Source organism: Rana temporaria, chromosome 12, assembly GCF_905171775.1.
Source record: "Rana temporaria chromosome 12, aRanTem1.1, whole genome shotgun sequence".
NCBI lineage: Eukaryota > Metazoa > Chordata > Amphibia > Anura > Ranidae > Rana > Rana temporaria.
Window position 1 is genome coordinate 130,955,322 of NC_053500.1, and position 24,946 is coordinate 130,980,267.

The following is a 24,946-nucleotide window of genomic DNA, read 5'->3' on the forward strand; positions in this document are numbered from 1 at the left end:
GGCAGATATGGGAGGTTGGGAGCACATTGGGAATTGGAAGGCACTGTGGTAGATTAGGGGATCTGCAGCTGGCTGAAGGTCTGGGAGAAGGAAGGCTAGCAGCTGACCACAGGCTGGTGATTGAGAAACTACCTTATCCTGGTGTCTTGTACTGAAAAATTACCAGCATAAGCACCTTTACCCTAAATTGTTCCTATTTAGTAAGCGTGTAGTATAAGAGATGGGAGGATTTTATTGGCATTACTGGGGTTCTAAAAAAAAAATTCTGCCAGAAGCTCTTAAACTAAACCAATGTCATCAGACGGCCTGGCAAACTGAGGACGACCCTCGCTTTCTAGGTGGATTCCTACTCTACCCCACTTTACCTATAAATCCCCTCCATCCCCTACTCTCACTTTTTCCTTCCTTTCTCTCCTCCATTCTATCTCTTCCTCTACTTTTCCTCCCCCTATATTCTTGTTCTTCCACTTAATTCAAAAACTGGTATGTTTCGACCCTAGTTGGTCACCCCGCATTATTCTTCCCCCAGGTACTGATACCTGTATTTTTCAAGGGTATCTGGGCTGAACTCTATTAAAGCGGGAGTTCACCCGAAAAAAAAAATGTAACCTTAGATTGACGCTCATTTTGTCAAGGGGAATCGGGTAGTTTTTTTTAAAATCAAAGCCGTACTTACTGCTTTAGAGAGCGATCTTCACCGCCGCTTCCGGGTATGGTCTTCGGGAATGGGCGTTCCTATTTGATTGACAGGCTTCCGACGGTCGCATACATCGCGTCACGAGTAGCCGAAAGAAGCCGAACGTCGGTGCGGCTCTATACGGCGCCTGCGCACAGACGTTCGGCTACTTTCGGAAAATCGTGACGCGATAGATGCGACCATCGGAAGCCTGTCGGAAGCCTGTCAATCAAGTAGGAACGCCCAGTCCCACAGCCCATACCCGGAAGCGGTGGAGAAGATCGCTCTCTTAAACGGTAAGTACTGCTTCTATTTTAAAAAAACTACCCGATTCCCCTTGACAAAATGAGCATCAATCTAAGGTTAAAAATGTACTTTTCGGGTGAACCTCCACTTTAAATTGTTATTGGTTAAATGGCTCATCATTGCAAAGCCCTAGTCTCCCACCTCCTATGTGTCTGGGTACCTTACACACTTGCAGAGCTATTCCCGTGAAATTACCCCCAGAGTACTGACCTTCAGCTCAGACACAACAAACTATCAGTCATATAGATGCTACTTTGATTGTACCACATATTCTGTGGAAGTTAACCTTTCAATGTATGTCGTATACCATTAAATAAGAATAACATAAAATTCTAAGCCATGCTTAACACTACAGTTACATTTTCACTAGCTATCTTCATGGTAAAGACAGGAGGGGACAGCATTCTGAGGCTCCCACTGTGGTTCTGCATCATTGATGTGTCATGTGTTATAAAGATTCAAACTTAGCCTGCTAATGCTTCCCCACAACCTTGGTCACTTGACTAGAGGAAATCTTAGTAAGGGCTTTTTAAGTCATTTATCTTTTTTTTTTTTAAAGCAATTGTGTAATTCCTCACCTCTTTCACTTTGTTGACTCCCAGCCACAGTTTAAACCTTTTTACAAAGAAGTCAATCATCTCATAATCTTGAGGTTCCAGAGCCAAACGGTAAAATTCGGCTCGGGTACGACGATAGCTATTCTGTACCGAGCCACACAGAAGCCCCCTGCACACCAGCAAGACACTCAGCCCCAACCATCCAAAACTAGGGTCACATTTTAGCATGGGCCAGAAGCTCCGACCGTTCCACAGGAAGTCCGAAAATTTGTTACAGGAGATACTGTGTGCTGGTAATAATACACCGGCCACCTGAAGAGAGATTATGCAATGTTTTTAAAGAATGTGTGCAATAATTTATATATATATATTATATGGGTGCCAAATACAAAGCAAAACAATAACTGGCATTCAACCTAACTCATACATCTATAGTTCGTTTGAACAGAAAATCTCTGGATGAGATGACTGATACCTGAATCACAAGAAGCTTGAACCCAACATTGGAGGCTGTATCTACTCAACTCCCAAAAGCATTGCTTTATCTGTAGTAGGTAAGTCAATGTGCATAATGAAGCAGAGGTCTCATTTGGCAGGAAATCTGAAAGATGGGCAATAGTAACCCAACTGGATGGCAGTATTTTTTTTTAAGTTTCCCTTTAAAATGACCAGATTAAGATTTCGGTCTTCAGATTATATAAGATGGAAAAAACAGGTAACATTCTGGGTTCCATAGGAGTAATTTGGCCCAGACCTCTGTTACTTAAAGCGGTTGTATACCCCCGCTTGGGCATTTTTGAATACAGGTAAGCCTATAATAAGGCTTACCTGTAGGTAAAATGAATATCTCCAAAACCTGCACTGTTTAGGAGATTTTCACCCTGCATGCATCCGCTGACGTCATGCGCTCTGAAGGTCTGCATGAAGCTAGGGAAGATGTATTTTTTCACAATAAGCGCTGACTCATTTGTATATGGTTTTGTTTCACTTTAAATACATTTTTTATTTTGTTTTTTTTAACATTTTATTTGTTTACATCCTGTCATATGTCACCATCGTCATATGTCATATGTTACCATAGGGACGATCAGAGATTTTTACGCTGTTATTGCTTATACAGAGATTTTTACACTGTTACTGCTTATACAGAGATGATCGCCGTATAAGCAATAGATTTAGCTGTCAGGAATGGGTTAACCATTCGTGAACAGCTTGATTTTGGTTGTGATCTGTGATTGGCTAAGCTAATCACATGGTACAGGTAGCCAGGTACTATGTGATTGCCTTGGGCTTATCACAGATCACAACAGTAAACAAGCTGTTCATGAATGGAAAGCCATTCAAATTCAGGTACTTACACTTGCATTAAAAAAAAAAAAAGTGTCCTTAGTGGAAAACAGGGTTGAGGGTCTATTTCAATAGTTTTTGGGTGGTACTCTTGGCATATACCTAGTATTATGAGTGATCCAGTGAGTGATAGGAAACAATAAATATGTTGTAGGTACCCTTGGCTGGAAGCCTGCACATGGCCCACAATACTGTAGTTTTCATCCACCATCATTGACATCCTTTATATAGTTTAGTTCTTACTCCAGAGAGTTTCAGTAATCAATTTTTACCTACCAGCTTCATGCAATGAGTCAGCACCAGGAGAAGGGCAGCAATGAAAAGGACCAAACCAGGTAATTCCTTCCATAATGACTGGAATGTTTTGACAAACACCGCCCAGCGACGCACAAACCGAAACTGTTGTGTAACCTTCGAAAAGACAAAACAGCATTAAAGAGAACCAAGAAAAGCTGCCTAAATCCTGTTATATATAGTCCCAATTTGCTCTTCATATGACTGGGTTATAGCTATTCAAAATAAAAATTCTCTCACCTTCAACATGATCAGTAATAGCAGAGTGGCAGACAGGGCAGCCTGTGTTCGGGATAGCAATGCTACATCATACAGGCTGATAAACACCCAGGGTTTTGCTTGATATTGCTCCATCCGATGCTTTGTTAGCCAAACTCTGCCAATGTGAACAAGGCCCGTAGCTGCAGATGCCAGCCCAAGAAGAAGCCGTGTCCAGTGAGGAGAGTAGGATGAACCCGAAGAACAGAATCCAACCAAGGCAGCCAGTTCTGGATACAGGAAAAGCAGAGCAGCAAGCAAGAGAGAGAACTGCGGAAGACAGGAAGATAATGGTCAACCACCCTGTGGTTCATTCTGCGTCTTTGTGGACAAGAGGTACAGCACAGTAACAACAGCTGTTTGCACAGTGAAGGACCTACCCTTGGCAAGAGACAAGGGTGGGTGATCCTTCCTTATTCTACAGGACCTCTTTGAAGCAGTTAATATTGTGTATAATGGCATGTTAATAAAGAGACTGAACGCATACTGTGTTCTGGCATGTCTAGCCCTTTGCAATTTGTCTATGGTGTCCCATAAGGTTCAGTACCATCAGTGCTGAATTGGGATGTCTCTTTGCTGGATTAGGGTGTCTCTTTGCTGAATTGGGATGTCTCTTTACTGAATATCTGGGGCAGACGACTTGAAATACAGTTTTCATTTTCATACATTAAGACCCGGTTCACACTGGGGCGACACGGCAGGCGGCTCAGCCACCTGACGAGTCGCGTCCCATTGAATTCAATGGAACCGTTCTAATAGGAGCGATGCAAGTCACTCCGACTTAGAAAAAGGTTCCTGTACGACTTCGGGGGCGGCTCGGGGCGACCTGCATTGATTTCTATACAGAAGTCGTTTTGCAAAACGCCTCTGAAGTCGTCCTCAGGACGACTTGCAGAGTCGCCCCCGAAGTCGTGCCGCTACAGTGTGAACCGACTCTAAAGGGTCACTAAAGGAAAAAAAAATGTCTTTAAAATAACAAACATGTTATATTTACCTCCACTGTGCAGTTCGTTTTGCACAGAGTGGCCCCGATCCACGTCTTCTGGGGTCCCTCGGCGGCTGTCTCTGGTCCTCCCCACAAGAGCTCATCACCTTCATGCGAGAGAGCTCGCATGGTGATGAGTCCTTGCGAGAGCGCTCCCGTGATACAGCGAGCGGCCATAGCCGCTCACTGTATCACTCGGCCCCGCCCCTCTGCCTGCCGCATCACTGGATGTGATTGACAGCAGCGCCGGCCAATGGCTGCGCTGCTCTCAATCCATCCGCTCTAGCCAATCAGCGGCCAGGCTGAGCGGCGAAGAGGATCTCGGGACTGACCGCGGGACTTTTACACATGCCATGGCCTTGATGCCTTGTTTCTGAAGTGAAAATAATCCCTGCTCTGTCTTTCAGGCACATTTAATTCATAAGGTACTATTTGTTACATAGCAGTTCAAAGATCATACTCACTGCTAGTGCCATAGGCAAGTTCAGACCGTGTCCTGGCTTCTCAAGGTGGAATGGAATGATGGAGAGCCTAAAAGCTTTGTTTGCATAGGGTGACAGGTCCACATGAACAATGGTAGAAATATAAAGACCAACATCTTTGTGATACTGTGTGATCTCCACTTGAAGAATGCTGGAAAATAGACATAAATGTGTTGCTCTTATGTACAGTTTTGTTATTTAAAGTTAAAATATATCTCTAGGCAAAATCTTTTTTTTGTATAATCCATCCTTTAAATTTTTGTTATAGCTGTCTGTGTAACCGTTGGTTAGATTCAACACTCTAATTGTACTATTGTCACCTGGAAATAGACTGAGAGGAAATCCAAAATGTTAGCGTTGTCCCTAGAACAAAGGGAAATCATCCAATGGGGGCACCTGTTCCAAAATCATCTGTTAAAAATCTGTCTAAAAGGGGAAATCCCTCTTTATTTATTCTTGTTTCCTGTTGCGTTTCTAGGAAAGAAAAGTTGCTGCAGAGGTTGAAGGGGGGCGGGATCAGCCTGTCAGTGCTCAGACCATACGCCGCACACTGCATCAAATTGGTCTGCATGGATGTCCTCCCAGAAGGAAGCCTCTTCTAAAGATGATGCACAAAAAAGCCCGCAAACAGTTTGCTGAAGACAAGCAGACCAAGGATATGGATTACTGGAACCATGTCCTGTCCAAGATAAACTTATTTGGTTCAGATGGTGTAAAAAAAACAATCGTTAGTAGGCACGACCATCGGTTAAAAATCCACGCATGCTCAGAATCAGGTCGACGCATGCTTGGAAGCATTGAACTTAATTTTTTTTCAGCACGTCATTGTGTTTTACATCACCGCGTTCTGACACGATCGTTTTTTTAACCAATGGTGTGTAGGCACGACTGACCATCAGTCAGCTTCATCGGTTAACCGATTAAAACGGTCCATCAGACCGTTATCATCGGATGGACCAATCGCGTGTACAGGGCTTTAGTGTAAAATGTATTTTTTACTGTTAGGGCATGGAATGTTGTGGAAGAATTTACCATGCCCTGGTCTTAAAAAGGTGTGGAATCACCATTCTTGAAAGTCCATTCATACTTGAGAACGCATGCTATTAGGTGGATTCAGAAAGACTTAGGCTGGCGTATCAGTAGATACGCCAGCCTAAGTCTGAATCTGCGCCAACGCAAATTTAAGCGTATTCTGGTAACCAGATACGCTTAAATTAGGCTAAGATACGAGCGGCGTAAGTGTCTTACACCATCGTATCTTAAAGTGTAATTTTCAGGCTGGCCGCTAGGTGGCGCTTCCATTGCGGTCGGCGTAGAATATGTAAATCACTAGATACGCCGATTCACGAACGTACGCCCGGCTGACGCAGTACAGATACGCCGTTTACGTAAGGCATTTTCAGGCGTATAGTTATTCCATCAAATAGCTGGACTAGTAATGTTAAGTATGGCCGTCGTTCCCGCGTCGAAATTTGTAAATTTTACGTCGTTTGCGTAAGTCGTCCGTGAATAGGGCTGGACGTAATTTACGTCCACGTCGAAACCAATACGTCTGTGCGGCGTACTTAGCCGCAATGCACACAGATATGTACACGGACGGCGCATGCGCCGTTCCTAAAAAACTTCAATTGCGTCAGGTCAACCCATATTAACATAAAACACGCCCCCTCAGCCTATTTTGAATTAGGCGCGCTTACGCCCGCCGCATTTACGCTACGCCGCCGTAACTTAGCAGGCAAGTACTTTGTGAATCATGTACTTGCCTAGCTAACTTACGGAGGCGTAGTGTAAACACGATACACTACGCCGCCGCAAAGTTAAGGCGGTCTTTCTGAATCCACCTATATGTGTTCACTAGTTCCAGCGCAGTCCTCTCTTGAGGCCCAATGCAGTCTATACACGTTAAAGCATGGATAAAAGAATATACAGTACAGTAAAGAACTTTGTAAAAGATTTTGCAATTCTACCCAGAAGCACCAAGAAGAATTTGGTTGCAGTTAAAAAAAGTGAACATTCTGTCTTTAGCACAGTTACAACATTTCCTGTTAGCAGTGGACCGATCTTTTTCATGTTGTTTGGGGTTTCTGTTTACGTGTCCTGTAATATTACTTCCCCAATATTGCACGTACCTCTTACTGATCCAATGGAAGTTTTCCAGGGCTCTGATCAAGTCAAGTGTTTTCTCCTTCGTGTCACCAAGCTCAAGACATGGTTTCTGTAGCAAGCTAGAGATAACAGCATCCAGTTAGAGTCGTATGCACAAACTTTTTCTCATGCCGCGTACACACGATCGGTCAAACCAATGAGAACGGTCTGATGGACCATTTTCATCAGACCAAACCGATTGTGTGTAGGCCCCATCGGTTATTTATCCATCGGTTAAAAAATGTGAAACTCGTTTTAAAATGAACCGATGGATACCTAACCGATAGAAAAAAAACCCTGATCGTTTGTAGGCACGTCCATCGGTTAAAAATCCACGCATGCTCAGACTAAATTAGGGGACGGGAGCGCTCGTTCTGGTAAAACTAGCGTTCGTTATGGAGATAGCACATTTATCACGCTGTAACAGACAGAAAAGCGCGAATCGGCTCTAACCAAACTTTTATTAACACGCGGTAACACGGAATCAGCAAAAACAGCCCCAAGGGTGGCGCCATTGGATTTGAACTTGTGTCTAATATATTTTATATCTGTCCTTACTTTATATGCTAATAAAAATCATTGTACGGGAAAAGCAGAGGTCACCTTCATTGAAAAACCTATGTCAACACTAATAGATCCAAAGATAAAAGCTATATGCAGACCTTGACCTTTCCCAAAGAGTTTAGCTCAACCTCATTTTACTTCTTGAGCCTCCTATTAGTCCTTTTGATGGGCAGCTTTCTGGACCAATTGGAAGACATGGCAAGACAAGGACAATGTAGGGTCAAGCTTGACCTTACAGGAAGAGTCCATATTGGCAAATACCTTCAGCTGCCTATATTTCTGGATCTATCGACTTGCTTTTTTTTTCTAATTCTTTATGTGCATTGTAAAATGGTACAATACGAGAGGAGATTACGATTTCAATAAAGGGTTTCATGATGATACAAAACAATGAGTTCCATAATGTAATAGGTTTGCAGACAAACAAATTTCATCGAGAAACATTGCAGATTCACAATGCGCAATATGTGAAGAGCTTTCAAAATTTAACTAGACATTAAAACTGGACCAAACCTAGGTGGTCCAGGAGTAACGGAGAGGAGGAATCCATAAGGAATGTGTACCTTGTACTATACAGTATATACTAGATTAAGAGAAAGCTGAGGGGTATGAGGACGGGAGGGGGGCTCTAAGAAAAGGCCTGGGGATCATGATAGGTAGAGTCTGAATCAGATAGAGTGGCCAGGGCAGGACATTCTGTTTAATTACATTGTGCCTACTTGACCAGAAGAAGGTAGCCTGGGACCAAACATGAAGATCCTTTAATTATTTTGTAAAAGGGGTGGCAAATTAAGAGGAAAGATTTGCAGGGCAGATTTTAGCAACTGCACTCCAAACTCCAAAAGTATTTGATAGAGGTGGGGGGCAATTTAAAAGTAAGTTCTGTTGGAGTTTGAGATATTGGGCATGGAGAAGATTGATATTTATTACCCCGACTTTTGAAGGTTACCCTAACAGTTTGATTAATTTCCATAAGTTCTGAATTTGGACATGCGGGAAGGGAGGGGAAATGTAAGGTGAATAGAGAAAGAACAGTAGGTCATCCACAAATGCCACCATCTTATGTTAAATATGTCTCACCTCAATACCCTTTATCCGGATTGGCTCTTATTCTCCTGAGTAGAGGTTTGTGGGAGAGTGTGAAGTTCAGGGGTGACAGGAGAGAAACCCTATCTGGTCCCATTTGTAATCCTAAAGGGTTCAGAAAGGATGCCATTCACTTTGACTCCCCCTGAAGGGTAAGAATACAATGAGCCTATCCATTGTAACATGAAGGGGCCTAACCCAATGACTTCCAGAGACAGGCGAAGGAAGGACCAATCGACCACGTGAAAGGCCTTTTTATCATCAGTAGAGCAGCCAAAAGCAAAAGGGGCAATTCTTATTAAATGCATCCCCCTTGTGTTGATTTTTTTCAAATCTAACTAAACTTAGGCTGCATATCAGCTGACTAAGTCACCCACCTAATACAGTCAGGTCAATGGGGCTAGAACCTTAGTTATGCAGCCTCCTTAGTAAAGTCCCAAAAAGATGCAAGAAGGCCATTGGTAATTCAACCGACATCCACCAAAATTCTATTCCAACAAAGTATATATGATTTTCAATCTGTTTCAGATATCCAACTCTCTTACCTGCTATAATCCAGTGGAAAGTTTGACCCCACAGTAAAATTATTGTTTGGCTCTGAGAGTGGTAGAGACTGGAAAGTTGAAGCCCAACCTGAAAAGTCCAGTAAAAGTAGTGAGATATCTAACTATAGACTGCAAATAAGACCACCGTACAAATGATATAGGGCTCACCTAACACGTTGGAAGGTAGACTATGAAGTTGGCACAAACGAGGGGACCTCACAAGTTTCAGTCGGCGGTCCTGGTACAGATGAGCTGGTAGAGTGATGTGTAGCCAGTGCCAGGCATTAGGAACACTATAAACAGAGTGGATGTCTGTGCATTAAAATCTGAACCTTAGTTATGTGTAAGGAGCCAGACTTTTCTTTACTCCAGTTTTCATAAACCAGCCACACTTCATCAGCTTACATCTCACCTTCGTATTGTGTTATTATCAATTGAGTCAGTAATAGATTGCTTTATGGCTGAACGAAGGAGTCGGATGTTGTTGCCATGAAAACTGATGTGGAAATACATCAGCAGCACCAGGAGGAGGAAAACCATGTAACCTGTACAACTCTGCATAACAAAAAAAAGTGAGAAAATCAGAATTCATCATCTTCTAATATTACATTAGAAAACTGAAATTTGACTAGCTACTATCTAGACACTTTTTTTTTTTTTTTGCTAGAAATTACTTTGAATCCTAAAAATAAAATTATATTTTCTGAAAGTGGAATAAAATGGTGGTAGTTGCAATTGTTGCACAGGTGTTTATCAAGTCAATATTTTCAGGAATAAATACACTAAAACAAATTTTAGTGCAAACCCATTATTCTTAAAGCATAAGTAAACCCATGCATAAAACAGTTTCATTTGCCGGAATGTAACACGCCCATTGGTTGTGCTCTCAACCAAACTGTCAAACCATCCAATGGCTGGTGTCATAACTGATCACATGTGCAGCATCATGGCAGTTGTAGATTAAACAGAGGCAAAGATGGCAGCTTCCTTGGCTGAAAATGATAGGAGGGTTTACTTACACTTAAAGATTTAAAAGATGGTTGATGGAAGTTACTAAAATGAATATTTTGTGTTATGATTACTTTCCTCCTGAGCTACACAAATGTTACATATGCATGTGTGAAAATATATACTACAAGTGTTTATTATCCTTAAATGAAATGACAGATATAATGTTTTTAAAGTTACAAGTATATATCTTAACTTGTGATGGAAGACAAAGGACTAATATCAAAAACAGATGTCATCCCCTCCTCCTTATCTCTCTCTCCGTATGAGCTTATATGGGTTTGAAGAGAAAACCCCTGTAAGATTGGGGATGGGCCCCTGTTTCTGGACATTCCATAAGGAACTTTCATGCCTGTATGACACGTGGACTGTTTGTGCCAAATATGGACTTGCAAGAAGAAACCACCCTTATATGAACTGACCTATGAGTGTGCTCATGTGAATGATGTCATGTTGTTTATAAAAGACCAATTAAAAGTCCAGCCTCTCTCTCTCTGGCTGAACGTTGGGAAAGGTGAAGGATGTAGACGGTTTCTCTCTCTGGTCTGCGTGTTTCACTATTATGATTTGGGTCAACGGCAGAATGGGGTTCGCCCTGAAATTGTGTCAGGGGTCTCAATCCTTATCAATGGGGTTGTGCCGAGTAATACCAACCATAGAAAGTCTTACAAATGTGTGCACCCGTGAAATCGCTAAAAACTATCACACCCAAAATTCTCCATATCAGATACTTTAAAAGCCTTTACAGGTTATCAGATTAGAGTTAATCATCAGTTATGGCCCTGGAATATTTGTTTCATTCCGCCATTCTCAGCAATATCTCTGGTTTGTTGCAAGTTATGTTTACATTCACGTGCTCGCCCTACAATGTGCATTTTCATTGTACAGGGATGCTTTTATATTTTCATTTGAAATATGTTTATTTATTTTCATTTTCAGCCAAGGAAGCTGCCATCTTTGCCTCTGTTTAATCTACAACTGCCATGATGCTGCACATGTGTTAGCATGAAACAGCATGGATCAGGGAACTCCTGAGACCAAGCAGCTGTGATCAGTGTGAGGCTGTAGGCATTACTGAGCAAACAAACTGAGGATGACAGGAAGCCAGCCAGCTCAAAGTATGGATATTAGAGGCACCATTCTAGGCTGCACACGAGAAAGACAGCTGTCAAAATGCCTGGTGGATGTCGGGACAGGGGGTGTGTACGACGTGTTTCTAAGGAAATTGCTCTCTTTTTCAAATGCATTTGCTAATATTCATACTTTGAGCAGGCTGGTTCCCTGTCATACTCAATCTCTGTTTGCTCAGTGATGCCTACAGTCTCACACTGATCACAGCTGCTTGGTCTCAGGTGTTCCCTAATCCATGCTGTTTCATGCTAACTTCAATGTAAGTGTGCTTGCTGATTTTTAATAAAGTGTTTTTTTTTTTTTATATACTGACCTCAGCACCCTGCCGTTCGTTTTCTTCTAGATTGAGGTGATCCTACCCAGATCTTCTGTGTGAGCTGCAGAGGTTCCAGTCTCTGTTCCTTCTCCTGTTCAGGCATCCATCCATTCAGTTTCCTCATCCATTCCTCAACCCTGTTGATGGTCTACAGCAGGGATTCTCAAACTACGGCTCTCCAGCTGTTGTAGCACTACACATCCCATGAGGCATTGTAACACACTGACATTCACAGACATGACTAGGCATGATGGGAATTGTAGTTCCTGAACAACTGGAGGGCCGTAGTTTGAAGACCCATCGTCTACAGATACAGATGAAAGTTCCAATGAACCAAGGGACTTTTCACTTCTCCTAGGAGCGCCGTATGTACTGTGTACTTGTACACTCTTTGGATTTGACATACCTTCAGACCTCTCTAGAGCAGCCTGGATCCTGGATTTTACAGTCGCTAAAAATCTTTACCAAATTTAAGGCTGTGATAGAAGCCATGAGCTTGCTTTAACCCCTTGAATAGAGTTAGAGCCCACACTCAACCCCCTAAAACTCACCTTCTCACCGTTCCATCAGCACTCCTTACTGTATTGCAGGCACCACAAAATAACCAGTGCTTTTAAGCATTGGGGAACATGTGACCTACTACTCATGCAGTGTTCAGGCCTAGCAGCCAATCGCCAAGTCTGAATACATGGCAGAGGGGGTGACATCATCAACCATGTGTAAGCTCCGGCCAGTGGCGTCACTAGGGTTGGTGTCACCTGGTGCGGTAAAACATGGTGTCACCCCCCCCCCCTCTGTCTAGGCTGCCCAGCACCAAGAAGGCAGCACACGGGCACGGGGCGCACCCCAAATCAGCCCCTGTAAATGATAGTATAGGACAGTATAGTGGCAGGTTAGGGTAGTATAGAGTGGTATAGTGGCAGGATGGTGTAGTGGGGTGGTATAGGACAGGTTAAGGTGGTATAGGGTATGTTGGGGTGATATAGGGTAGTTTGGGGTGGTACAGGGCAAGTTAGGGTTGCATAGGGCAGGTTGGGGTGGTACAGGGCAAGTTAGGGTGGCACAGGGCAAGTTGGGGTGGCATGGGAAAGTTTGGGGTGGTACAGGGCAGGCTGTGGTGGCACAGGACAGGCTGGGTGGTACAGGGCAGGCTGGGGTGGTACAGGGAAGGCTGGGGTGGTACAGGGCAGGCTGGGGTGGTACAGGGCAGGCTGGGGTGGTACAGGGCAGGCTGGGGTGGTACAGGGCAGGCTGGGGTGGTACAGAGCAGGCTGGGGTGGTACAGGGCAGGCTGAGATTGCACAGGGCAGGCTGGGCATGTCAGCAAAAAACAAAACAATTAAAAAAAAAAAAAAACAGGATGGTGTCACCCCTCTAGCGGGTGTCACCCGGTGCGGACCGCACCCCCCTAGCAACGCCTCTGGCATGGAGCTTACACAGGGTATTTAGCAGTGGCTTCCTCATCAGATCTCAAGCAATTTAAGCTCCTAAATTAGGACCACTGTAAATCACAAGTCTCCAAAAACCTTTTTTTTTTCAGCTCAACCTATATTTAAAAAAAAACTCAATCTGTGCTTTTTTTCTACCTCCACAGAACTGTCCCTACCATCAAGACCTGTTCCACATTATCTCCTCAGTATTTACTTGCCAACAACAGTTGTAAATTGTAATGAGGATCTGTCACCTGGATCATGGACCTCAGCGCACGCACTCTCCCTGCCTCCTTTTTTGCTTGTTGTAGGCCGAAGCCCCCTGGTGCTCGGACTTTATCAGGCTGATCCTTTATCTTTCTAATTAGGGGCTCCTCCACCAAACCCATACCTTCACTGAGCACTGGGGGGCAGTACAGAGCATAGTACAGTGAAAGCAGCACCACCTGCAAGAGTCAAATAAATATAATTTGTTAATAATGATAATTGTTTGGATGTAAAATATATAAATTCTAAGTAAAAAAAAAAAAAATTAAAGCATAACTATTGGCAAAATTAAAAATGACACACATGATGCAACCTGTCAATGACATTAACACATCAGGTTCTGGTTTTCTAATTCAGGGGGAAAATATTGCTGTGCACAGTGTCATTGTCACATTGTTACAGGAAATGGGAAAATAACAGATCAACAGGTAAAAAACAGGAGAGACATCCTGTTTTAAAAGGGACATTATATATGTCAGGGGTATTGAAATGAAATTCTGGTCAGCAAACATCTCATATTTGTGTCAGTAGATCCTAGAATATATGTAGTAATTTTATTAAATAAAGATACAATTTCCATAGCATTTCAATAATTTTTATTGTAACTTTTTAAAGTGCTCCCTTACATCAGGTGTCCCCATTAGTGTGCTCCCTTACATCATGTGTCCCTATCAGAGTGCCCCCTTACCTCAGGTATCCTCATCAGAGTGTTCCCTTACATCAGGTGTCCCCATCAGAGTGCCCTCTTACATCAGGTATCCACATGAGAGTTCCCTCTTACATCAGGTATGTTCATCAGAGTGCCCCCTACATCAAGTGTCCCCATCAGAGTGCCCCCTACATCAAGTGTCCCCATCAGAGTGCCCCCTTACATTCGGTATCCACATGACAGTTCCCTCTTACATCAGGTATGTTCATCAGAGTGCTCCCCTGCATCAAGTGTCCACATCAGAGTGCCCCCTTCCATCAGGTGTCCCCTTTAGTGTGCTCCCTTACATCAGGTGTCCCCTTTAGTGTGCTCCCTTACATCAGGTGTCCCCATTAGTGTGCTCCCTTACATCATGTGTCCCTATCAGAGTGCCCCCTTACGTCAGGTATCCTCATCAGAGTGCCCTCTTACATCAGGTATCCACATGACAGTTCCCTCTTACATCAGGTATCCACATGAGAGTTCCCTCTTACATCAGGTATGTTCATCAGAGTGCCCCCTACATCAAGTGTCCCCATCAGAGTGCCCCCTACATCAAGTGTCCCCATCAGAGTGCCCCCTTACATCAGGTATCCACATGACAGTTCCCTCTTACATCAGGTATGTTCATTAGAGTGCTCCCCTGCATCAAGTGTCCACATCAGAGTGCCCCCTTACATCAGGTGTCCTCATTAGAGTGCCCCCTACATCAGGTATCCTCATCAGAGTGCCCCCCTAAATCAGGTATCCTCATCAGAGTGCCCCCCTACATTGGGTGTCCCCATTACAGTGCATGATGACAATTGTGGCATCCACCAGAAGGACTAGTGTGTCCAAAATCTAGACACACTAGTCCTTCAGGTAGCTGTCACAATTGCCATCCTTCCAAATTGGGCCTGCTGTCATCCCTTTACAATACAAGAGGAGCTTCATAACCTGTGATCCCAAGTTTTGTGTCTGTGACAGCACATGCTAAGACAGAAAGAAGGGAGAACCCAGCCCTGAACCCCATAATTGTCCACCTACCTTGAGTGGCTCCAAGAAGAGAGCAGATGACAGCAGTGCACAGATACATGATATGAGCCATAGGAAGAAGCCATATTCAGAAAGTGATGAGGTATAGAGAACAGTGACAGCAAAACAACCAGCTAATAGCATGAGTGCCATTATGTAGACCACCCGCAGCATCCAGGGAGGGAATAGCCACCCAGGAGGCTTCCATCGAATCCCTGTGGGTACATCAGAATGTAAACCTTGGGTAAGCCAGAAATACTGCGCAAAGAGGACAGAGGAAAAAACAAACATGCCACACATTTTCAACGCAAAGCAATATGGTTAGTTGATATGTTTTGCCTTGGTGCCCCGCAGTGCTACCCAAAATGAATGGCACTGGCAATGTGGCATGCATTGCAATATGTTACAGTAATACGTTCGTTCTTTTATGTTATGGAAATGGCTCGATCGTTATGTTATGAAAATGAGGAGAGGTGGAGAATTTCTACAATTTCTTTATTTCTGCAAACACCTTAGAACAGGAACTATTACTGGAAGATTCACCAGGGAAAAATACAGAACAAACTTCCAAAAATAAAACTAATGAAGCCAACATAATTTAAAGTGCACCTGTACCCAGACTAAAGACATCTATTTATATAGTCTTAGGGGCAGATCCACAGAGATCTGCACCCGCGCAGCGTATCTGAGATACGCTACGCCGCCGTAACTTACTTGTCCTTGGTTCGAATCCAGAAAGAATTTGCGCCGTAATTTACGGCGGTGTAGTGTATCTCTTGCGGCGTAACAGCGCCGAATTCAAATCGGCGAGTAGGGGGGAGTGTTTCATTTAAATGAAGCGCGTCCCCGCGCCGAACGAACTGCGCATGCGCCGTCCCTAAATTTCCTGCCGTGCATTGCGCTAAATGACGTCGCAAGGACGTCCGTGGTTTTGACCTGGACGTAAATTACGTCCATCCCGATTCACGAACGACTTACGCAAAAAAAAAAATGTTTCAAATGAAACGCGGGAACGACGGCCATACTTAACATGGCAAGTCTAACTATACGCCGAAAAACAGCAGCTTTAACTATACGCCGGGAAAAGCCCACTAGAGACGTAAGAGAATGCGACGGCCGCACGTACGTTCGTGGATCATCATAAATCGCTAATTTGCATACCCGACGCGGAAAACGACACAAACTCCACCCAGCGGGCGCCAAAGTATTGCATCTAAGATCCGAAGGCGTACGAAGCCATACGCCTGTCGGATCTTACCCAGATGCCGTTGTATCTTGGTTTGAGGATTCAAACTGAAGATACGACGCGGGAAATTTGAAAGTACGCCGGCGTATCAGTAGATACGCCGGCGTACTTCGTCTGTGGATCTGGCCCTTAAAGAATAAAAAATTAAAAGACACTTACCTTTCCAGAGATCCAGCACCATCCTCACCTGGTCCGGTTCTTTGCCAGTCATCGAGTCCCCAGAGTCGGCATGTTTACTGTAGGAAGTCGACTTTGATTCCTTGCAGCATTACAGTCAGGTTTCTGTAGGACATACATGAGCCAGGCTGCACTGTGCGATTTGTCCCGCAACCTCATGGGGCCTGTGACATGTCCCAAGAGGTAGCAGGAAGGCAGGAGGGAGCTGAAGTTTGATGGAATCACCTAGGCAATCCGATCCGAAGTGGGAGCGGGTACCTACCAAAACTAGGTATCCGCTCCCCCCACCCCCAAAAAAATGCCTAAAAGTGTTAGAGGAAAAGGAAAGAAGGACTTAAAGCAGAACTTCCCCTTTAACGAGCAGTTAAAGGGCTTTAAAACAAGTCCTCACTCATCTCTCTAGCTGCATTTTATGTGTAGTTGTTTGTTCTCAATCCTCAAATATCACAACAAAGAATAAAGTTTAATTTGGTTTATAACCGCCTACAAACAGCAGTTGGCAGGCTGCCAAGATCTCCTCTCACAGAAAAACACAGTGCCTGTGTTGTGAATTTTGACAATTAATTTTCCCACAATGCTTATAGATACAGAGATGAATGAGTGTGCATGATCTGAGTATAGGTTCACTTTAAAGGGTTTGTAAAGGTAAAAATAAAAATTCCCTAAATAGCTTCCTTTAGCTTAGTGCAGTCCTCCTTCACTTACCTCATCCTTCCATTTTGCTTTTAAATGTCCTTATTTCTTCTGAGAAATCCTCACTTCCTGTTCTTCTGTCTGTAACTCCACACAGTAATGCAAGGCTTTCTCCCTGGTGTGGAGTGTCGTGCTTGCCCCCTCCCTTGAGGGTTCAAGCAGGAGAGTCAGGACGCCCACTAACACACAGCTCCTTTCTCTATCTGCAACGTAGAGAGCGTCCTGACTCTCTTGTAGTCCAAGGGAGGGGGCGAGCACCACACTCCACACCAGGGAGAAAGCCTCGCATTACTGTGTGGAGTTACAGACAGAAGAACAGGAAGTGAGGATTTCTCAGAAGAAATAAGGACATTTAAAAGCAAAATGGAAGGATGAGGTAAGTGAAGGAGGACTGCACTAATGTAAAGGAAGCTATTTAGGGAAAAAAAATTGTACCTTTACAACCCCTTTAAGGCCTGGTAAGCTGCACTATAATACATTTTTGTACTTAGGTTTAGATACACTTAAAGCTGAACTGTTTAATTCTTACCTATGCGAGTTGTGAAAGGGGAAGGAGAGGCTGATGGGATATCCCAGCATTCCTGAAGCTCAGACTCATTACTGGTCCCCTCTGAGGCACAAGAAGAAGAAGAAGAGAATGATTTCCTCTTACACCACTGGTGGCTCTCACTCCAACATCGAGTCATATAGCAGTCCTCATTCTCCGTCATGAGGCTGGAACCACTTTCAGTGCTGAAAACAGAACTCACATAATCAAATAAGACATTAAATATTTGTGTTTTATATATGTAGGATTGTGTTTCCATGTAGTTGTCAATGCTCAAAATTGGGAGCTTTCGCTGTATTACCTGGGTGAGCCAAGATCTGGCCGGGGTGAAAACCTGCCGCTGTCCGATTCTTCGCTGCGTTTCCACATTTGAGTGTCCGCAGCAATGGACTGAAGTAAATTTCCGTCTGTGACAAAACACAGTTTGAAGATGAAAGATCTTTATCTACTCACATTACAGGTCTGAAGGCTAAGCTAAGCATTGCCAAAGACACAGGGAGATGGTTAGATGACCTGACCGGACCATTTCGGTTGAGTTTTTATGTTTATTCAGTGTGCAGACAAGGCTGATACTAATATCTAGACCTGCTGTCTCCAAAGTACGGCCCATAGGGCAGGTGTGGCCCTTCGCTTGCCTTTATCTAGCCCTTGGGGCACTATTCCTCCTACTAACACTTACAATGGAGCACTATTAATTGCACCAATACCAATGATGGGGCGCTATTCCTTCCACTGATGCCAATAATGGGACACTATTTCTCGTACCAATACCAATGATGGGGCACTATTCCTCCCACTGATGCCAATGATGGGACACTATTTCTCGCACCAATACCAATGATGGGGCACTATTCCCGCCACTGATACCAATGATGGGGTGCTATTCCTCCCACTAATTCCAATGATGGAGCACTATTCTTTTTCCTAATGACCACAGGTGATATGTAATGTCTTTATTTCCACTAACAACCGATTATGAGGCATTGTTTAATCCCTCTTATGCCACTTATGTATTTTCTACTGACCACAATCTGCCCACCTTGAAGTCTGTAGAACAGTAATCTGGCCCTGACTAATTTTTCTGGGGGAAACAATTTAAAGCAACCATTCTTAACCAGGGTTCCATGGAACCCTAAGGCTCTTTCAGAGGTTGCTATGAGCTCCTTGCGCTGTGGCTGACTGGCCTGGCCATCTCCTGCCCAATCAGGAAGGTGTCCAGAAGAGATGCAGCCCTATGCTTTCACTCTTTGTCAGGAACCTTTCCCTAACTCTAGTACTGTCTCTAACAGGCAGGGTACATGTTCCTACTTTACCAACTCACAAATGTGTGCCAAACCTGGGAGCCAGGGCCTTAAATAGGTTATACCTGACCCAAGATAGCTTCCAGAGTCACATGGAAATATTTGTTACAGGTCACATGCAGAGAAGTTCTTTAGAGGAAAAGAAAGAGTAGAGAATTATTGACTAAATTTCCAGGAGTGTATGAGCTTCAGGAAGTGTTGATATGTTGATGGACGTTCCAGATTTTGGTAGAGCACAATAATACCTGAAAGAGTGAAATGTGGACTGCCGCTGGACCCCTCCAATAATGACAGAGGATCATCTCCTGAGCTGCAGGACGACAGGAACCCCCTCTGGTCCTTTACTTTATCCTTGCATAAAGGTTGGATGAAACCAAGTCCTGATTCAGTCAGGATATCACCGCGGGCATCATATAGGCTCTCACAGGACGACGTCCAGGCAGGTCCAGATCTGATGGAAGATCCAAATGTTGTTGTTATTTGGGCAGGAGATATGGGGCACTTAGATAAAAAGACAAACTTGCCCTATCGCACCTCTATGGCGGTGGATGGAGATAGGGTGACCACATGTCCCGCATTTTGCAGGTCTGTCCCGGGCACCTTCTTTCCAGGACAATACAATGTCCCGGAATGAAACTGACACAGCCACCCCCCCCCTCCCCCGGGCCAATCTGATGCCCCCAAAAAAGGATGCCACACAGTGCCGGCCCAAGACATTGTGCTGCCTGGGACCAAGAATGAAATGCTGCCCCCCAGAAAAAAAAATCACGCCAACCAAAAGGCCCCCACATTCATTATTTTATATCATGATAACTAAAGGGGACTTGTCATGGCTCTATACATGTATAAAGGAGCATAAAGAGGACCTGTCATGGCTCTATACATGTATATAGAGGACCTGTCGAGACTCTTTACATGTAAAGGAATATAAAGAGGACCTGCCATGGCTCTATAAATGTATATAGGAGTATAAAGAGGGCCTGTCATGGCTCTATACATGTATAAAGGAGTATAACAAGGGCCTGTCATGGCTCTATAGATGTATAAAGAGGGCCTGTCATGGCTCTATACATGTATAAAGAAGTATAAAGAGGACCTGTCATGGCTCTATACAATTATCCAGGAGTATAAAGGGACCTGTGAATTGCTGGCGGCCACAATGTCTTTTGCGCAAACTAATCAATGTACGCTAATTGTGTTTTGTTTTTTTTTGGTACCAAAAATATGTAGAAGAATACATATTGGCCTAAACTGAAGAAAATAGTTTATTTTTCTAAATTTTGGGGATATTTATTATAGCGAAAAGTTAAAAAATATATATATTTATAGCACAAAAAAAAAAAAAAACGCAGAGGTGATCAAATATCACCAAAATAAATCTCTATTTGTGGGAAAAAAAGGACATCAATTTTATTTGGGTGGCGGAACGGGCTGGCGGGCATCAGTATGCTGCCCCCCTAAAAGTGCTGCCTGGTACCCATGGTACCACCCGGTCCCATCATAGGGCCGGCCCTGACGCCACATCACCGCTTTACTCTCTGACAGTACTTGTCCTGGCCGGGAATGCCTGGAGGAGCACAATCCCCGCCCCCTGCTTGTGATAAGGTAAAGGAAGCTATTTAGGGAAAAAAAATTGTACCTTTACAACCCCTTTAAAAGAGACACAGATGAGCTCAATACCCAAAGTGCAAAACGGATCATTAACAGAATCATTTTCTCCTAGGAAACCATGCCACAGAAAAACGATCACCACATAGTCCAACTCACCTCTCTGCAAACCAGCTGCCACCCTTTTCAAGGTCAAATGTACATTTACTGCTGTTTATGGAAGCCTGAAAAATAATAAATCATTAGGTGATTTATGGGAAAAATAATGGTACCTACAGCTCTACAGCACCACACAAGGAACTTGGAAAAAGCTATTGGGACTTTAAAGGTGCCCAATCTATGGACAATAATAGGCAACATTAATATAAAATTCACAATTTATTGAATGACAATGTTAAAAACAGTCCATTTTAAAATCATAAACACTATTAACATTTTCTTGTTGTTCTTATTTTCAGAGCAGTATTAAGGTACAGACTCCCAACATGTTTCGAACTGTTAGGGCTTCTTCAGGAGAAAAGATAAGAGCTAATATTCTAAAAACTGTATCAGAAAAACAAGGAAATTTCCTCAGAACTAACTGAACGAGGTGAAGCTCTGCTGACTTTCGTCATCCAATCATGTGTAAGCAAAAATGATTTTTTTATTATTATTATTATTATTATCATTGAACTTGATTGGGTATTCTTTTCAAAGTGAAACTGGCTGCAGGTGAGAGAAGGAAGCACAGGCTATGGGCTGGGCTATGGGAGCCTATGGGTGATGTCACCACTCCCGGAATTCCCAGCCATTGTCGAGCAGTTCCTGACACAGGGGAGCTGGAGCTGCAGAATCAAGTGATTGGACCAGACTGAAAAAAGGTAAGTATACATTTCAGTAGCAGGAGGGACATTTTTAAAGTGGAACTTCACTCTCCCAATCAACATTGATTATTTTTATTCCTCATGCTGCTACCATTAGTAAATAGATATGAAAGTATATATGTTTTACTTGTTTTAACCTTTTTCTTCTTAACATTTCTTTAGTTACTTCCTGGTTTCTTGCCTAGGCAAATGATGTTATACATCCCAGGAGTCTTCAGAAGGGTCAGTAGCTGTGTTACTTTTTTCAGTTTGCCAGAAATGCTAGGGGGTTGTTTTTCAAAGTGATTTCTCAACAAAATGAAGCATGAAGACTTGGACGTTTGCATTGAATATTAAAAATGAATTAACCGCTTGCCGACCACCCGCCGTTGTTATACGTTGGCTGTTTGAAGAGGAATATTGTTGTTATGGCAGCAGCTAGCTACCATAACCCTGGTATCCTCTTCAAGAGCGGGCGGTCGGCTTTCAGATAAAAGTGGTCTCTGCGTCGGATTCGCCGAAAAATCACTTTTATCACTGTCGGCAGAGGGACTCCCCACTCCCGCCGTGCTCCGGTGCTCTCCGCTGCTTACAGGAGCCGCCGGCAGCGATCGGGTCCTTTCCTGTGTGTGGTATGGAGCTGAGTGAGGGGAAAGATGGCCCCCACCCACAGGGCTGGACTGGGACAAAAATTTGGCCCTGGACTTCATCCAGACTGGCCCACTTTGACAGGTCTCTCCCATGGTGGCCGGACAACTCCCGCACCCCCCCCCCCCCCCCGGCCACCCAAGCCCCCTCTCACTAACCACTAGCCGTTCTACTTTATTAGAGTAGAACGGCTGGTACTGGTACTCTTATAGGCAGTACCAGTGGGGAAGCTAGACATCATTTCACCCGGGGCAAAGAATCAGTTCGGTGCCCCCCCTTATGGGACAGTATTAGGCAGTAGTGAGATACTCCCAGGCCATAGCTGTTGAGTCAGCTGTCCCCTCCCCCATGCTCCTCCGTCGCCCCCCCTGCTCCTCTGGTCCTCCCCCTGCTCCTCTGGTCCCCCCCAGGTGAGCACTGCGGGGAGGGAGAGGAGCTGAGCGCTGCGGGAAGGGAGAGACAGAGGAGCGGAGGGGGGTGGCGGGCCGCTGTCACTGAAGCCGGCCCACTGAGCCATCGGCCCACCAGGAAACTCCCTGTAGTCCCAATGGCCAGTCCATCCCTGCCCACCCAGCTCCATACCATTGCGCCCATAGCTCTTAAAGGAACATTTTTATTTTATTTATTTTTCAAATATTTTTTTTTCTTTTATTGCATTTTAGTGTAAATATGAGATCTGAGGTCTTTTTGACCCCGGATCTCATATTTAAGAGGACCTGTCATGCTTTTTTTCTATTACAGGGGATGTTACATTCCTTGTAATAGGAATAAAAGTGACACCATTTTTTTTTAAAAGAACAGTGTAAAAATAAAAAATAAAAAAGTAAAATAAATAATGAATGAAGATCCGCTTTAAGAATAGTTATGGTTAGGTAGAAATTACACTTTAAATCTGTTGCATTACATTTAGCCATTGGGCCATGTTGCCACCTACACAGCTGAGTGAACTGATGTCCAGGAGAGAATCGGCTTTTCCAGGTAAAGACAAAAGGGATGATGCATCCATTTGAATATCCTGATCTGTAGATTGGGTGGAGGTAGCAGAATCTTCTACAAATACCTGACAATGACAGGTGACACAGGGTATCAAAGAAAAATGTCAATCCATCAAAATGTATTTTGCAAAAACAATTTATAAAGCATGCAGACTTGGTCAAGATTTTCACTGTTCACCCAAACAATACAATGGGGAAGATGAAGCATCTGAGTGGCTCTGACCACGAAATGGTTGTTGGTGGCAGATATCATGTATACATTTGCACAAACATTTGCTGAAATGACTGTTTACAGGGTATAGAGACATAAAAGTTAACTGATTCCTTTTAAAAATGATTACAAATAGATTAAATTCTATCATATAATGTGCCTCTAGTTTCACTTTCGGTTTTAAACTGGTTTCATGTTCCTGTGAACTAGAGAGACACACAGAACAAAAACAAACAAATCCAGGGCAGTGTTTTGTTTTTAAAATGAATCTGATTGGTTCTGTTAAGTTTTAGACACACAGTAATGACAGCTCAGACCATCGTGAAAAGCTCCCAGTATGATGGTTATAAGGAGCCAGACAAGCAGGAAGTGTGGAGATCAGAGCAAAATTACAGCAACTTCAAAGCAAAAACGAACAATAAGGACATGAAACCAGTACTGCAGTAAGGTAAAGGAAGCTATTTAGCTAAAAAAAAATTCTGAGATATGTTACGCCAGCAGAAAGATCCGCTGATCTTTCTGAATCCAGCCCATAGTGTGTTAAAATAGATCAGGCATTCACAATAATGTACCAGAAAGGACTGCTGGTATTTCAGCGTATGTTCCACCAGGCCGGAAGTGACATAACCGGAAGTCCCACCCTATACGTTTCGTCATTTGCATGGGACGCTCTCACTTAGGGAGTCTTCCCTTTTCTTCTTAATGTTTTTCATGCTTTGCTCACTGGCTCTGAGAGAACTCTGGAGGCGAGTAGTGTAGGCAGTCAGCGATACCCTTGGTTACTTCTCTGATTGACCTCACATGGTTCCTGCATCAAAGCGGCAACTATTTCCAGTCTTGAAGGAGTATATCCCAACAAGCGTGTTTGGACTTTCTTGCAGTCAATTTAATCTGGTGAGTGTGGTATACAGTATGTTGGCACATGGTGGAATGGAGCACATATTTTTACAATGTTGCCATGCACGTAGGAGATATGGAACACTGAATATAGGTTTTGTTATGGGACTTTTAGGAAGATTTCTATGAAATTTGCATATTTAAGTGTAAGCGCCGTATTCCCCCTATACATTGTATTGCTGTAGTCCCCCCTATACATTGTGAGGCACTGCGTAAACTGTTGGCGCTATATAAATCATGTATAATAATAATAATAAAATTGTGTTTTATCTGATCTCTAGTGTGTGGATACTGTATGGGCACTAATAATAAATGGAGGGAACAATATCAGTGTTTAAAGTGGAGTTCCACCCATTTTTTTATGTTTGTCTGTGCTGCATGCCCTAATCTCATAGTGTTCAGAATGGACAATTTTTATTTATTTTGTTGCTTGTAAATACCTTTTATTTTGTAGTCCTTCATTACTTCCTCCTCCTTATTAGCCTAGGCTATTAAGTCACAAGGCTATTCGCAAGGGTTTCTGGGATAGGCATCATGTATCCCAGTAGTCCTTGCAAATAGCCTATTTGCATAGAGAAGGGGCGGCAACTTCCTCTTACACTCCCGTTGCTATGGAAACCTGACTGAAACCTATTGTGCAGCACTGAGCATGTGCGAGATCTGCAAGGCTGAAATCCAGGAA

The 24,946-nt window shown here is 43.6% G+C and overlaps 1 protein-coding gene across 1 annotated transcript in view; it reads right to left on the bottom strand.

The window, feature by feature from the left end:
- Positions 1–24,946, bottom strand: part of LOC120918375 (polycystin-1-like) — a 104,939-nt gene that overhangs the window by 1,261 nt on the left and 78,732 nt on the right. The window contains exons 32-46 of the mRNA XM_040329920.1: positions 23,096–23,221; positions 20,831–20,895; positions 19,309–19,514; positions 18,064–18,169; positions 17,745–17,947; positions 15,112–15,314; positions 13,385–13,576; positions 9,658–9,800; positions 9,414–9,538; positions 9,246–9,333; positions 7,035–7,130; positions 4,888–5,056; positions 3,421–3,708; positions 3,163–3,297; positions 1,561–1,851 (exon numbers count right to left, since the gene is read on the bottom strand). Coding sequence (XP_040185854.1) covers positions 1,561–1,851; positions 3,163–3,297; positions 3,421–3,708; positions 4,888–5,056; positions 7,035–7,130; positions 9,246–9,333; positions 9,414–9,538; positions 9,658–9,800; positions 13,385–13,576; positions 15,112–15,314; positions 17,745–17,947; positions 18,064–18,169; positions 19,309–19,514; positions 20,831–20,895; positions 23,096–23,221 — 2,436 coding nt within the window. The remainder of the gene's footprint in view (positions 1–1,560; positions 1,852–3,162; positions 3,298–3,420; positions 3,709–4,887; positions 5,057–7,034; positions 7,131–9,245; positions 9,334–9,413; positions 9,539–9,657; positions 9,801–13,384; positions 13,577–15,111; positions 15,315–17,744; positions 17,948–18,063; positions 18,170–19,308; positions 19,515–20,830; positions 20,896–23,095; positions 23,222–24,946) is intronic.